Source organism: Colossoma macropomum, unplaced genomic scaffold, assembly GCF_904425465.1.
Source record: "Colossoma macropomum unplaced genomic scaffold, Colossoma_macropomum, whole genome shotgun sequence".
In the NCBI taxonomy this organism is placed as follows: Eukaryota; Metazoa; Chordata; class Actinopteri; order Characiformes; family Serrasalmidae; genus Colossoma; species Colossoma macropomum.
In genome coordinates this window covers 36,589,576-36,606,372 of record NW_023494793.1, presented here as the reverse complement: position 1 = coordinate 36,606,372, position 16,797 = coordinate 36,589,576, and the positions used below count along the sequence as shown (strand labels likewise).

The window sequence follows — 16,797 nt, the reverse complement described above, 5'->3', positions numbered from 1 at the left end:
AGTTTCTGCAGTTCACCAGCGCAGCAGGGGGAGCGCTCAGAAACGGGACAGCGGCCTCTGCTGGAACACAGCGGCATTACAGCTCATTGGGGAAGCCTGTGAGGATCCGCGGGAGCTTTCTTTCTTTCTTTCTTTCTTTCTTTCTTTCTTTCGTCTGTCTGTCTTTCCTTTTTTCTTTCTTTCTTTCTTTCTTTCTTTTCTTTCTTTCTTTCTTTCTTTCTTTCTTTCTTTCTTTCTTCTTTTTTTCGTCAGTCTGTCTTTCCTTCTTTCTTTCTTTCTTTCTTTCTTTCTTTCTTTCCTTATTTATTCCTTTCATCTGTCTGTCTTTCCCTCTTCTCTTTCTTTCTTTCTTTCTTTCTTTCTTTCTTTCTTTCTTTCTTTCTTTCTTTTGTACATAGCATTTACAGTATATGTACAGTATTTAGTAGGTCTATATCAATCAACCTTTATTTAAACCAGAATAAACTGAGGGAGACCCTCATTTACAATGTAGCATAGCCAACACAGATATCAGGGATTGATAAAATTGAACTGTAAAAACAGTTCAAATGCTAAAAAAGTAATACAAATAATCATAATAGTACATTTTATAATAAAAGATCAATCAAGTCTAAATAGAGCATTAATAACTTTATAAATAACAATGAAATAAAAGCAATAATATCATAACTCAATAAATAACAGACCAAATAGGGATAAGATTAATGAAATAACATGGTTAGTTAAATAAATAAAGGAATAAAAATGTAAAGCAATAACTTGGCAGTAGCTAAGAAGTAAAAGTTGCTAATAAAATAAATAAAAAGAAAAATAACAGTGACACAACAACTAAATATACCAAAATCATATTAAAAGTTAACTCAAATCAAATAAAACAGTAGAGACAAAAAGTTTAAAATGTTCACGTGACACCAGCTCGCTGGTGCTCTGTAGCTAAAAGCAGATTATTCTTTAGATCTATTTAGTGTAGATGAAAGTTTTGTAATCTTAATGGCTCTCAATGGATTTCTCTGGCAAACATGTGATTGGTACCATGTTTTTATTATTGTAACATATTTAACAATGAGTAAATTTCAGCGCCCTCTGCTGGGCGACGGCGAGATTACAGCTCATGTAGCTAAATCGAATCAAGTATATTTGGGTTCTTTCTTTCTTTGTTTCTTTCTTTCTTTCTTTCCTATAACAACAGGACCACTTCCCAGTTTCCAGTAGATAGTATTTCACTGTGTGGTGAATGTTTCAACACTGTATTTTCCGTCACATACAGAATATTTCATTCTTCTCGTGACTATCCTAACTTGGTCCCTGTTTACTTCCAAACTGAGTTCTCAGAGTCCTGGGGATGTAGCTTAACAATATTTTGCTAATTTTGTGTTTTGCCTGCAATTATGTTGTCCAAAGCCTGGTTGGATCATGTATATGATTCAAAATGATCATTAATCAAACTAGTAATAATAAATCTGTTTTGAAAAAAGAAATGAGAAGGATGGTTTGTATCCTTGGTGCCATATGTGGATTTAACTTTCTTTTTCTAAGTTTAAACATATCCTTTTACAAATAAAGACATTTTTAACCAAATAAATAAAGCCCAAGTCCTAATATGTATTTCTTTCTTTCTTTCTTTCTTTCTTATGTTCTTTCCTTCCTTCCTTCATTCCTTCTTCCAATCAAATGTGAACCGGACAAACCTGTCCAGCTCCAGCTGCATGTTCAAAAGGGACTTTTATTTTGAAAACATTCGCAGACGAGTTCATGATTTGAGCCGGGCAGCGGCCTTGGTATCCGCACTAATGTCACTGTTAGCAAATAAGTGGCAGCGTGTGTGTCTCCTTCTCCTGAAGTCCAGGTGGAAATGTGACCAACCCAATGCTAAACTGTGCTCACTCGTCACTGGAGTGCGCACAAAAGAAGTGAACGTAAGTGAGCAAAGTGAGCAGAACAGCTTTGCTAGATCAGTCTGTCTGCTCGTGTTGCTGGTTGCCGTTGGCGTTACGTCAGTTAACGAGGTTTAACGTTAACGTTTATTTAGCGTTAGCTAGTTAGAGCTTTTCTCCGAGGTTTGGTCATTACAAGGCTCAGATTTAGGTCACTGATGTGTAATAAAACTGTTTGAGCCATTCCCATTCGTTTTCTCATGCCACCATGTTTAAGAGATGACATGCAGGTCATTTTCCGTAACTGTGCTACGAACGTTACAGGATAAACCTCCTCTCGTCTGTCTGTAGACAGGGACTCTACAGGGTGTTTTTCACTTTCTAAAATAGTAACCTTGCTAATATGATCTGTAGCCTCATCTGTGGTGGTAGATGTCTGGTGGTCATCACTCTGAGGTCACGCCACGCTGATGCAACATCATTCTTCTAACGTCTTCATCCACTGCTGCGGTCTTTTGTGGTATTCAGGTTGTTTATTGCTAAACTCACCAAAGCTTTCTTGCTACCTAACAGCCAGGCGGCTGAGTCTGTCTCTGATTGAGTTATAAAGCTTTTTTGGCACTGGCACGTCTTTGGAACACATCTCAAATCAGCTTCAGACTTTGTTGAGACTTTAGTAATCAAACAGTAAGCCAAGAAACAGCTAAACCTACATTTGTTCAGTTACTTGTTTTCCTCTGAAATGTAAGGACTTTAAAAAGGACTGTATTTCCTACATATGTCTCCCAACATGGATGCACATACCATTAAACTATAGATGACAGGCTGCACCTTAACCCGACAGCCATTGTTTCATTTCTGATTCACTGTGTTGGAGTTCAGAGCTATATTGATTATTGGTCAAATGTAAACATCCATCTAATGCAGCTTTTTTTTTTTTAAAACCAATCATCTGCCCATATTTCTCAGAGGTTTGGTCACTACAAGGCCCAGATTTAGGTTGCTGATGTGTAATAAAACTATTCAAGTCATTCCCAAATATGGGAATGCCTGATGACCAAATCATTTGATGATTTGATGACCAAATCTTTTGTTGTAACACAAAAAATGACTCGTTGCACCATAAATAATGCACCATGGCAAAATTAGAGTGCTCTAAATTCTTAGCATTATGAAGCAGATGCTTGTAATTTGAAGTTTTAAGTGGTACTAATCTTTTTGTTACAGACTCGATGCGGTGGATGTGGTGGCATTAACTCAGGAAGGTTGGAGGCAGCTGCTCAATGGCCCAACAGGGCTGTAAAGGTAACTCCTCAATTACCCACACACACACACACACACACACACACATTATCTAAGCTGCTTATCCTTTTGGGTCGCAGGAGGTGCTGGAGGCCATCCTAGTGGCCATCGGGCGGAAGGCACTCCTCAATTACATTAAAAGCTACACTAATGAGTGATTTTAGAGCAAAGTTCAGTGTTCGTGTGTATATGGAAAGCTACTGACCCAAAACCAGCACACATACTCTGAAAACATAATAAAAATAGTTTTATTGACTTATGACGTGGTGGTGGTGTGTTAGTGTGTGTTGCGCTGGTACCCAGTGGATCAGACACAGCAGTGCTACTGGAGTTTTTAAACACCTCAGTGTCGCTCCTGGACTGAGAATAGTCAATAGTATAGACACTGTCCTGTGGGCAGTGTCCTGTGACCACTGATGAAGGACTAGAGGATGACCAACACAAACTGTGCAGGAGCAGATGAGCTATCGTATCTGACTTTACATCTACAAGGTGACAGTGAGTGGACACAGTGTTTAAAAACTCCAGCAGCACTGCTGTGTCTGATCCACTCATACCAGCGCAACACACACTAACACACCACCACCACGTCAGTGTTACTGCAGTGCTGAGAATGATCCACCACCCAAATAGTACCTGCTCTGTGAGGGTCCATGGGGGTCCTGACCACTGAAGAACAGGGTAAAAGGGGGCTAACAAAGTATGCAGAGAAACAGATGGACTACAGTCTGTAATTGTAGAACTACAAAGTGCACCTATATAGTAAGTGGAGCTGATAAAATGGACAATGAGCGTAGAAACAAGGAGTTGGTCATAAAGTTATGCCTGATCGGTGTGTATTTTATATCTGTTCATATATTTTCTAGAATGCTAATTCAGGTGAATTTATTCCCAGTGTATCAATTTTGTAAGTATTTAAGCATCAGAATAGGGAGATGTATCCAAGGACAATATTGGATATCAGCATTAGCCCAAAATTCCCATATTGGTGAATCCTTTCTGTTACTAATCACTTGCTTGTTTAAATGTTGATACGTTGACCCTGCTAAACTAATGTTTAGAACTTCCACAATTTAGCTCTATTCAGGACTATTCAGCTCTTCATAGTAGTTATTGTCCAGTTATTAGGAATGCCTAATATAATTGCTGATTGAATAATCTAAGATGTTGCACAATCTGGAATACTTACCAGCTGTGTTGTTTCTTTTTTCAGTGGAGTGACTTTGTGTGTGGGGATGGTCAAAGAAGAAGTCTTCATATTACCACTCCTCTTGCAGAAGAAAATGCACTTCAGTTCAAGTAAATTACCTCTTCTCTAGCAGAACAATATTTTATATACCGGACTACAAAATACTTAAATGATGATAAAGCTGGAAAGCTGGTGTGTAATGAAATGTTTCATTAATAATCATTTTATGTATTTTATATTTGACAGGGAGATAACAGAAGCTGCGTATGAAAAGCTGGCAGATGAAACACTGGATGCTCTAGCAGAGTACTTTGAGGACCTCACAGATGAGAGCTTTACTGCGTCTGACTACGACGTTGTTTTTTCTGTGAGTACATTAGGAAGATTCTTATGTGGGTAATAAAGGTCTTCTGTAGCTATTATTCTGAGTGGGATTCTCACAAGGTTTTTTCAAGTGATGAACAAAATATAGACAGTATTCAGGCTTCAAGATGGCTGCCACTGCTGCTTTTAGGTATATGTTTTTATAGATGAGTCAAGCAGTGTCAGAAAACACATCATCAAGTCTGTTTGAAATCACTTAAAGTGACGCTCCAGCCAAAATGAAAAATAGCTATTGCTACATTGTTAAAACATTGCTAACTTGCGTCCTACAGTAGTGCTGCAATAGTCTCCAGAGATTTTCCAGTTTTAAGACTGGGGAAAACTTCCTTCTGATGATGTGTCTTGAAGACGGGAGGAACTTGTGGAAAAGCTGCGTTTGGTGGATTTTAAGAGGCAGGTTATTAAAAAGGTTTTTTTTTCTCATTACTGCTAGGAAGCCCAAATATCTTATTACCACTTTAAAACTGTAGCACCTCTCTTCAGATCATCATTACAGTGGCTGGAACAGATTACTCAACCACCAGAAATGACTTGTCAGAGGAGGACAACAAGCTAGAAGTTGTAGTTAGCAATGTAACTACGTGGCTACCTAGACTGGCAGGTAGTTTGGCTTCTTTTCTCAGAATGAAGGGTAGAAAAAGCATATATTTTGTGCAGAATAAAGATAGAATTGCTGTTTGTATTCAAAAGCCTTGTAACTCCAGTGCAAAACTAAAGAAAAAAAACTTCAAACATATGTTGGCTGATTGACCACATCTTGGGTGTGAGAGGAAAATTATGTGAATTCAGATTTCTGAAGGATGTATATTATCTAAATGCCCACTAGGGGCTGCTGTTGCTTTATATAGACATTATATCTTATGAAGCAGACTTTCAGTTTCATGTTGAATGTAATTTTCTTCTCTGCTTGTTGTCCATAAAAATAGAACAACTCTCATTTTATCATGATTCTCCAGTCCTGTCAGCCTTATTAGGAAGAGTTTATCCTCCTTCTGTACATTCATCCATGTCAAGATTGTACATAGCAGCTTTGTCTGTTTAGCCTGTGGTTACACAGAAATGCCCTCATTCAATGACAGCTACTCAGCAATGACCTCACATTCATCAGATTTTCCTACAGTTTAAAATAAACCAGCCAAGACACAAACACTGTGTAGTCAGCAGACAAATGTTGAATGTCTGAAGTCTGCTTTTGCAAGCTGTGAGACTAATGTAGCTAACAAGTAATACTAGCTAATAGCCACCAATTAGCATGGCTAAAGCATCACACACCTGCCTTAAACCACATTAAATTGTTCAAGGGCAATTCAACCAATTTTTCAAAATTTACGATTAAATGGTTATGATGTAAAAAAGTTATTCAGAGTTGTTTGATATAAAATCGTCAGATATTCCAATTCCGATTTGTTCACAGTGGTGGTGATAGGAACCATCTGAAGAGTTTTCTGCCTCTAAAAGCTCCCTCACAGAGAATTACTCCATGAAAACTATTTAAGGCAGAAGGTACATGCAGGGTGTTGTAAGGCAAAGCAATGCCCAAAGAAAACTTTAATTTGTCAGACTTACCACTGTTTTACCAGTATCCACATGGCATATAAAAACTTAGATATGTGAAGGTTCACTGGTGGTTTTGCATAGTAAATAAAATGGCTACATTTGTGTTGGAGACATTGTGACCTCTGTGTCCTATCAGCACCACAGTAAAGAAATCTGAGAGTGTATGTTTCTCAGTATAATTCATATAAAACTACTCTGAATGACTTGTTTACATTTCAAGCATTGAATTATGCAGAAATTTAAAAAATGGTGAAATTGTCCTTTACGCTATTGCAAATACACTTGTGGGTTTTGCTATTGTATTACATACGGTTATTTATACATTTAGAAAAAAGAATCTTTAGTGTCCATTAGTGCTGCTTTTTAGCTATGTTGCATAGTTTTTGTCAATTTTTAAATATAACAGCGGGTCATACGGTATCATAAATACATGTGTTGGCTCATAGGCTTGAACATGTGCAGTATATTTCTGCTTTCTGGTGTGTACCAGTTCCTCAGCCATGTGTAAGCTGGAACGTGTGCTGACTGCTCTTCCTCACTTGACTGTATCGACCCGTTTCAGCCAGAGCTGCCCAGTAGGTGGTATGTAGGACCAGGCTAACAGAAGCTAGAGCATCTGAGGAGAAACCCTGTTTTTCTGACCCAGTAACTGAGGATGGAAATGAAGTGATGCTAATCGTCAGAAATAGGACTATGCACTTATAGCACAGTCCTATATTTAACTTTACACTGGGAATCAGTTGTGATCTGTGCTTAATCTGGTACCAGTCTGCCCAAAATGCTGATAAAGGGTCGTTCATGTCAGAATTGTTTTATAGTTTGTAATTGTAACATTCTGTTCTCTCACTTTAATGCCATGTCAGGCTAACTCTGGTGACCTGCTGTTAAGGATTGAGGGTGACCTCTTAGCTTTGTCTCTTTAATAGCAGACTGACAGCTACCATCAAGAAGACTGATTGTCTTTCCTTGACCCTCAGAAAGATGTCCAGCTTTGTTTTGTCCATCAGCAAATGTTTGAAGCTTGTAAAATATCTTTATGAACTTTAGAAAATAAATGTTTTTTTCTTCAATGTTGGTAATACTGTTAACTAGACATGTGTATGCTAAGTTATGTAGAATGTCAAAGCTGCATATGAATATACATGCACAAATCTTAAAATTCAATGCAAACAATTCTGACTTAGTTTATAGACCTGGAGATTGGGCCTCATTCACCATCCGTTGATAAGAAATTTCTTCTTAAAACCCTCTTACGCAGTTTTCACAAAGATTCTGACATTTACCATTGCATTGTGGGTTTGTTCTTAGGTAAGAACAGAAGCTACGCACACTCAAGAGGTCTGAACAGTTATGTGGTTTGAGAACATGTCACGAATCTGGTGTAGACTTTTTCTTATGACCTTTCTCAAAAACAAATTTACAAACAAACTTAAGAAGATTGATGAAAGAGGCCCGTTGTCTCTAAGCTGTGATTCTTCACTAGCACCATCGTCTGGAGAAAAGATCACCTCAGATGCTTTAATATGATGCTGACTCTGTCTTTAAAAAAGGATGAAAGTACAGACAAATTCAGGCTTCCAGCTGCTGCTATTTTTAGCTCTGCTGTCTATACATGATTGCTTACAAAGCAGTTAGATATTTTGGCAATGTATTGATTTAGGCATGCAGTTTGCTCAGTGCTAACTGGTGGTTATAACTAATGATGCACCAAAATTTCGGTTCCCTAAAAATATTTAGCCAAAAAATGGTCCGAAAAGGCACTTTAACTAGGCTGAAATTTTTGGCAAAAAAATTCTAAAAATCAAATAGATCTACAATGAAGTGTCAAAATCTAACACTTAACAAACAATCTGAATGGTAATGAAAATGAAAAATAGTGAAAACACTTAAACATAGTTTAAAACGCTGCAGCTGTGTTCAGTATAGTGATGCTTTTTAGCATAAACTGATTGAATGAAATTCTTGGAATTCACATAAACTGAGTAACAAAATTTCTTTTGGAAATAAACTTTTTTACCTCTGGTAACGAAAGTGGCTTGTTAGATCCTGCCAAGGTTTACAGCTGTTTCTTCTCTAAATGACGTACACAGCAGCGGTGTCCAGACTTCTCTGCAAAGGGCCGGTGTGATTGCAGGTTTTCATTCCAACAATGCAGGAGCACATATGATCAGTTGCTGACCAACTGATTAAACAAGTGCTCATTTGGAATGAAAACCTGCAGCCACACTGACCCCTTACATTGGACACCCCTAACGTACACTAATGACGTACAGGTGTGCTAATAGCATCCCCTGTTGGAGAGCCTTCAGACTGTTAGATGACCACTACTCCAAAGCCACGTCCACGTGTTTTAGGTTGTGTTCAGACATGCCAGCCCAAATCCGATTTTTTTTTGTGTCCAGGTTGATTTTTGATAGTCTGGACAGCAAAAAACTGGATAAAATTAGATTTTTGCAAATCAGATCCAAACCTGTCTGGAGCTGGTTTGAAATGTGATTCCGTTCAGATTTTTACAGATGTGTCTCAGTCTGGACGCTTTGGCCTCTCAAATCAGATTTCAAAGTCTCTTTTGTGTCACTCGCAGTGCAATAAACAACATTGATGTCATATCCAGTGAGACGAAAGTGCTGGGGTTTAAAAAGATTCAAGTTTACGCCAGAGAATTTTTAAGAGTTTGGAGGGTGAGATGATGCACCTCCATCTCTCTTGCATGTGCATTAGAAATCCACGTCACCGGCGTGGCTACGTAGTTACCGACACCTACTTTGTTGCCATAGCAACCCATGCAGATAGGTTGATGATGTCTGTTAGTGTACACAAATCCGATCTGATCACTTGCAAATAACAGTGCGGACAGACATCTCAAAAGATCGGATTTGAGAAACAAATCCGATTTGTCTGCAGTCTGAACATATCCTTATATATTGCAAAATGTGATGTTTTCCATCATTGTAGCTGAGGCCCGATAAACTACTATATGTATAACTTTTTAACTTAAATTATACATGAAATTATGCATTTCTTATAATTTTCAGTTTTGGTGTTTGACTGAATTAAACTTTCGGTTTTGGTCAAGAATTTTAATTTGGATGCATCATTAGTTATGACCTTACATTACCCTCGTAGATTCAGTGCAAAAGTAGGCCACCAAACTTCTCCTGACTGGTCAACTAGATTTTGAGTAAAAGTGTAAATCAGATTTGTGACCAAACTATTGCTTTAATCTTGCAATCATGATTTAAATGGCACACGTCCACCTATCATTTTTTATGTTTTGTTTATTACATTTTGCAATGATTTGATTCAAATCCTGCTTATCTAACTGCTTATCTATAGTTTACTTTCAAATCACAGTTCTTATGGTCTCTGAATTTTTCTCCAACATCCCACAGGAAAGGCAAGAGAAGTTAGAGCTGAAGCAATTTATGTGCAGTGATGAATAAGTACATTCCTAGTAGGCCTGGCTGAAAAATAATAATAATTGATTTATTATAGTTTATCAAAAAACTTTTTCAGATATTAATATTTCCTTGTTTTAAGTATTACATGTTTCTGCCATTCATTTCAATCTGGTATTGGCAGCAAAAGCTTGACCTTTGAACTGGTACACCAAATGGTGCGTTTTATAAGACTGGGAGGAAGAAGTCTAGCCGTTCACTCACAACAGCACAAACCAGTGGGACAGTTGGGAGAGTTAGCTAGCTGGCTATTTTCAGTGTTTAAATTATAAGGGAAAATATATTGTGATAAGATTTCGTGACACTCCTCCTTAGTTCCTAGCATGCTGTTCTCTGGGCCTGGTCTGATTGCAGCGGCTGGTGGCACTGTGATGCGTGCAGGGCTGCTGACAGGTTGATTGGTCGTTCACACCCTATGTCCTCCCCCTCCTCCTCCTCTCTCTCCTAGCCAGATAAATGTCAGGCGGGGAGTCTCCTGTCAGCTACCCCCGCTGAGCTGAGGAGTGAGTTTCTGCACCTCCCCGATGCCAAATCATCCCGGCCCTCCTCTGTGTTGTTCTGAGTTTATAGAGCATGCCTGTTATATGGGAAATAGAAGGCGCTAGATCCTCTTTTGCCTTGCAACATATCGGTCACAGTGGGATGATTTAATAAAACGGAGCCTTTTTAAATCATGTGCTCAGACAGCCGCTGTCTGAACTGCTCCTGAGAGATTGAGCCATGCTCCCCAGTCCACCTCACTATGTCTCCAAGCAGGGACACCACAAACCACATATACACACACACATAAATCTTTCCTTCCACACTGCAATTCTCCTGCATTGCTGCTTATGGCAAGTTGTGCCACTTAGGCCTCTAACTAACGTTTAATTCTCTAATCAGTAATTATAGGTTTTGTATTTCTTTTATTTGTATATTTCTGTCATTCTATTAATCATCTGCTATTCAATTAATCAATACATCTTTTACTCACTATGCTATATTGCTTCCCACACTTCCTGTAGGGTATTGCAGTTTGTCAGAATGATCCATAAATAATATAGATATTATAAAGCTATGTAGAACATTGAAAGTAAATAAAATTTAAGTAACAATGTATTTGGTAAAGAACCTTTCCGTTAGCACTGGGGGGAGATTATTTAAGCTTAACAAAGGTTCTTTACACTCGTGAAAGTTGATTCTTTAAAGAATCATCCAGTGAAAGATTTTTACCGAAACCAAATCAGTTCCACTATGAATCTGTTCAGAAGAATCTTTTTTAACAACTTCATTTTGAAAAGTGTTTGTTAACATTGTCAAATGCTGATCAAAATTGTTTTGTGATCAGTCATTTTCTGAGGGACAACAATCTGTTCTTTCGTCAGTTTCAATCAGCTCTCAACAATAGAAATTAGGGATCAGGGGTCTAACTTCCCCTCAGATTCTGATTCCAATACAGAGTACTAATCCAATATCTGCGCTCTTACAGGGCATGTGTTATATGTAAATATACAGTAGAGCCAAATGTAACATAGTGGAGACAATCATATAAGAAAAATCTGTTTAGAATCGTGAAAAATTGTTTTAGAAGATTTATACTATGTAAAGAGTAGGATAAGAGAGTGTTTTAAGAGACGGTCCAATTAAAACAAGCTAGGTCAGTTTTCTAAGACATTACCAGTACTCAAGAAACATGGGCTCATTTTTATCTAATCACTGATACTGTGATATATTTGGAAAATATGCATATGGATTGATATGGATTGTCCGTATAACCCAGCTATAGTTCTGGAGTTTGCTCTTGGGCTCAAGAAATCTTGGACTTGATAGATTGTACTCAGACTTGTCTGTGTCTCTTCCATTGCCTTTGTGTTTTCTTTCTTCGTTTGAGCATGTCGGGTGTCACTGTACTCACAGCTCTTTCAATGTGATTTCGGAGATCATCCAGTGTTGTAGAACCAACGATGAACGCTCTGAGCTGTTGGAGGTTCACTGCCGACAAAAATCACGCTGCACAGTTATGACGGATTCACTCTTATTGAAGTGGAGAACGCAAAACGCTTTCTGCTCAGAGGTTGCCATCTCCTCGCAGACTGAAGGGAGCCATCTTCCGGTGACTGACAGAAACTCTACGACCCCCTCTTTCAATTGGTGTGTGATTGGTTCCTAGGCGCCTCATGGTTGTAAAAATACGGCCCTTTGAAATCAGATGAATCTTTTTGAATCACCCTGTATTTCCAACCCGTTAATTCTGTAGTCCCAAGTGAATTATAGGGCTGTAGCTCACTTTCTTTGGAATTTGGAATGGAGCAGCAAAGGATAGTTAATGGTTGGTCTAAAAGAGGTTTAAGCCTTGATCTTGACTTGCTCTCACTCTCATTTGGATTTGGTCTTGACTTCAACTTGGTAGTGATAAACCTAGACTTGTCTTAGACTCAACAGTAGTGGTCTTGACTGCAGCCCTCACTATGATCCACTATATCTGATCAGAACATCACAGAAATGTGGTCATCAGTAAATCTCACCATTCCACAGTATGAGCTACAAGGTCAGCCATTGCCGAGAGAGGCCAGCAAAGAACAAGAGCCATAATTTTAATTAAGAAATAAAATAACTGCTCAGTTCAATTTGTCATCTGGTAATGTATTATGTTCTGTTCAGAAAAATTTCGGGCACAGAGCCAAACTGCCCATAGCATAGATGTGCAGTGACTGTAAGCAGTAAACTTGTTCCAGCTATGTGAATGTTTTCCTGTCTGTGAATGTTCTGTACCCAATTTTATCTGGACACGTCTGTTAGATTGTGTTTTAGTACGGCTGTGTCTGGTCCACAGGGGATTTTAATGACTCAAACTGGTGACTTCACAAGAATTTTTTGTCACTTCAAACAGATTGAAGTTTTACACAGAAATGCTGACGTTTCTAATAATAATAACGGACACTTGGAGAAGTCAGATAACGTTTATGCAAATAAGCTTGTGCTATGTGATCCACACTAACTCTCCTTTATAATCGTCCACATTAGCATTTTGAGCGAACTATTTCTTTAAAGTGATGTGTTCTGAAGTGTTCCTTCTGTTTATCTTCTTCCTCACCACAGGGGGGAGTTCTGACTGTGAAAGTGGGCGGTGGCCATGGCACCTACGTCATCAATAAACAAACACCAAACAGACAGATTTGGCTCTCCTCTCCCACAAGGCAGGTTTCTCTCACTTCTATGGAATATTAAAACCTTTTCTGTCTGTCATCAATAGCAATTTTATTTCCGATGATCTACTAAATTAGCATGTTTCATTATTTATTTTGCTTTATAAAACATTCTGTTTCTAAAATCTGATGGCTACACCACGTTTGAGGCTGCTGTAAAATACTCAATATACACACATATTCGACCACACATATGACATTTCTTGGCAGAAGAATTGTTTGTGATTACTATCAAATGATGATTTATAAAAGCCACTCAAGGCCATAGTCATTTAACATGCACACACATATATATATATATATATATATATATATATATATATATATATATATATATAATCACATAAAATGTGATCTCACGTAAATGATGGTACTAAACGAGCTGGTTTGAGTACATCTATAACTGCTAATCTCCTGGGTTTTTTCTCACACATCAGTCTCTAGAGTTAACTAAGAATAGTGCAATAAAGAAAAAATATCTAGCGAGAAGCAATTCTGTAAACACCTTGTTGATGAGGGAGGTCAATGGAGAATGTCCGGACTGGTTCAAGCTGACAGAAATGCCACAGTAACTCAGCTAACCACTTTATACAACTGTGTTAAGCAGCAAAGCACCTCAGAATGCACAAAAAACATAGCCTGGTCCGATGAATCTCGATTTCTGCTGAGGCACGCAGATGGTAGGGTCAGAATTTGGTGCCAGCATGAATCCATGGACCCAACCTGCCTTGTGTCAACAGTGCAGACTGGTGGAGGTGGTGTAATGGTGTGTGGAATGTTTTCCTGGCCCACTTTGGGCCTGTTAATACTAATCAATCATCTTTTGAATGCCACAAGCCTATTTAAGTTTTGTTGCTGACTGTGTGCATCTTGTTGTGGCCACAATTTATCCATCTTCTAAAGGCTACTTCTAGCATGATAATGCATCATGTCACAAGGGAAAAGTCAGCTCAAACTGGTTTCATGGACATAACAGTGAGTTCAGTGTTGTTCAGGCGCCTTCCCAGTCACCGGATCTGAATACAATAGAGGATGTGGTAGAACAGGAGATTTGCAACATGAAAGTGCACCTGAAAAATTTAATTCCATAATGCAGTTATTGCAACGTAGACCAAAATGTCAAAGTAATATTTCCAACATCTTGTGGAATTTATGCCATGAAGATTTGAGGCTGTTTTTAGAGGAAAGGGAGATCCTAACCAGTATTAGTATAGTGTTCCTAATAAAGTGCTTGTGAGTGAGCCTTTCTATTGGTCCATGATGTGCTGTGTTTAAATTATGCAAAAAGCTAAAGATCTAAAAATGGAGATACTTGTTTTTTTTGGTTTTTTTTTTGGATTGTGACAATAGTGTATGTAAACAGTATACCTATATACACGCACGTTTTGTCTAAAAATAAGTGAAAATAAGTACACATTCTCTACAGAGAACACACTTCCACACATTTTAATAAATAAAATAAATAAATAAATGAAACTTTTTATTTGCTAAATTTAACAGAAATGTAATAGAAATGTAATAGTTCTATCAGTTTTCTGAACAATTTTATATTTCTAAATATTAAAAAGGACACATAAGGATTCGAAGCGCTATAATAGTGATCCTGCCATCTAGTGATTATTCTGATTAAATTTAATGGAAATAATTGAGCAGACTTCTTGAATATGTTTTATTTTTGCAGTGGGCCAAAACGTTATGATTGGACGGGGGAGCGCTGGGTATACGCCCACGATGGCATGGCCTTGCATGATCTGCTCTCCAAAGAATTTTCTGCCATCTTTCAGTCAAACATGGACCTGTCACATCTCATCCATTCCTGATGGAGGCAGAAGAAGGAACAAAGTCTGTCAGAATCACCATTTTGCTGTACCTTTACTTTCAGCGATGCAGATAATATACTAGCAAAGCAGAACCAATGAAGCATTCACCATTATTGTTTGGGATCCGAAATGTTTTATCATGTATACTCATCCAATACATGTAAAGCATTATGTCATGCTAAATGACCGCAATAAGATCTCTTCCAACCGCAAAACATCTTAAAGACATTTCTGTTCTGTTTATTTTTCATGATTTCTAATGGTTTTGTTTAAGTACTATGGCAATACAAATGAACCTGCCAAAAAGAATGCACAGGCATTTAAAAGGCTGCATAATTTGGACTGCTTTAGTCCAAATTATTAACTAAATGGTGCTTCAATTACAGTAATTGAAGTACTTTCATCACCCCCTCTTGTATTTATTTAACTGCATTGGGCAAATGGCAGTTACTGTTAATACATGCATGGTTCATCCCTGACATGCATTCAGATACAAATAAAAAGCCCTTAAGCATCACTTTGTATTCTAAACTCTTTATTCTTTATGGCCCAGAGTAGAAACTACTAGGATAATCCTGGCAAATGAATCTGGTTAGACTACAATCGGATTAAAGGGGTCATTTTTTAATGGCTCATGGGCAGGTGAAAGAGACGAGAGGGCAGCCACTGTGATTTGAAGCTTTTAACTCAAAGCCAGCATTTATATGTCTGGACTTGTGAACTGGAAGGAGGAGACAAAGAGGAATTACTGCAGACAGCTGGAGGAGAGCGCTTTTTCACAGCAGCTTTTAGGACCAGATTGTCTGTAGTGATTTTGGTCCGAAAAAGTGGCCTGCATCAGTCTCTGAGATGCTGCAGCATCAGTTGTGTGGAATATTTAGCCTCCAGTATGTCCAAAGTGTATTGCTAATACAGCTACAATCAGTTAGAATATTGGAGGTGTATGCTAGTAAATATGTGTCCAGGTTTTACATGAAACAGTGTTTTCTACATGTAGTCACGTTTTTCTTTTTTTCATTTTCAGTTTTCATTGTATTTTGTGCATATAGTGTTGTGATGAATATCTGTTAATAAAAATAAGTTATGGTTTCTCCTCAATTCTGCTGTAGGCCTATTATGTGTCACATTGCTTGTTCATAGTAACCACTTTATATCCTGGTTGTATATAGATATAATCATGGATTTTTGGATGCTATATTAGAGGTAGTACACTGTGCAGTAGGAGTAAGAAGATAAACATTAATTTGTATGATTATCACAACAAATAGACAAGCAACACTAGTTTTGGTTTTAACGTCTGAGGCTGTAATAACACACAGGCTGGCTCACTGCTTATGTGGTAAATGAGTGTTCCCTTATTCATAGGCCTGTATTGTTTTCACACCAGGCAGGGATGATGAAGTGCAGACAGCTTTTATCGACTCGCTCTTCTTTGCACAAACAGGAATATGCAAATCTGTGACACTGTTTGAAACAGGAGAGCAGAAATAGCTCGGTTTCCATGGAAACGGTTTGGGCATCATAGGACACCATCAATGCCCAGCAGTTGCTTTTCCTCCAGGCTCCAGCAGGCCTCAGGTAGGGATTCAGCCCGGCCTCTCAGACCACACTAGAGCAACCAGCACTAAAAAAAAAAAATCATGGAAAAATTTAGTCTATATTTTTCTTTACTGACTGGCAGCTGTGTTGTCATTGATGAGGCCACAGCAGAGGTGGGTAGTTCCATTTGCTTCAAATAGTGGTATATTTGAGTCTATTTGTGAGGAAAGGATTTTAGTTTGTCTTCATTTCAATTCATATTTAGCTTTAATTCTAAAGGCTCTCCTTCCTTTAATTCTCATTTTTTAAAATGGGGTTTAATCTCAGTCTTTTCTCTTGGTCCAGCCTCTGGACTGCTTTGCCGTTGCTAACACCTCTATGAAGCTTTAGCATTTCCTTTTAGAATAAAAGGAACCCAAAAAGAGTATTTATGGTAAAACATGCTGGTAATGACTTCTGTTTTAGTTCTATAAGAATCTTAGTAGGTTA

General features: G+C 38.0%; 1 protein-coding gene across 1 annotated transcript; it reads left to right on the top strand.

The window, feature by feature from the left end:
• The first annotated feature begins 1,735 nt into the window (after window positions 1-1,735).
• Window positions 1,736-15,867, top strand: fxn (frataxin). The gene is made up of 6 exons (XM_036579410.1): window positions 1,736-1,916; window positions 3,102-3,179; window positions 4,390-4,475; window positions 4,612-4,732; window positions 12,843-12,940; window positions 14,631-15,867. The coding sequence occupies exons 1-6, from the start codon at window positions 1,791-1,793 to the stop codon at window positions 14,767-14,769; spliced, it is 648 nt and encodes a 215-aa protein (XP_036435303.1). The 5' UTR covers window positions 1,736-1,790; the 3' UTR covers window positions 14,770-15,867.
• Window positions 15,868-16,797: the final 930 nt, after the last annotated feature.

Coding starts and splice junctions, on each gene's coding strand:
- fxn (XM_036579410.1), top strand. CDS start 1,791: ATGTCACTGTTAGCAAATAAGTGGCAGCGTGTGTGTCTCCTTCTCCTG. Junction 4,476..4,611: donor GAAAATGCACTTCAGTTCAA/GTAAATTACCTC, acceptor TATATTTGACAG/GGAGATAACAGAAGCTGCGT. Junction 4,733..12,842: donor ACTACGACGTTGTTTTTTCT/GTGAGTACATTA, acceptor TCCTCACCACAG/GGGGGAGTTCTGACTGTGAA.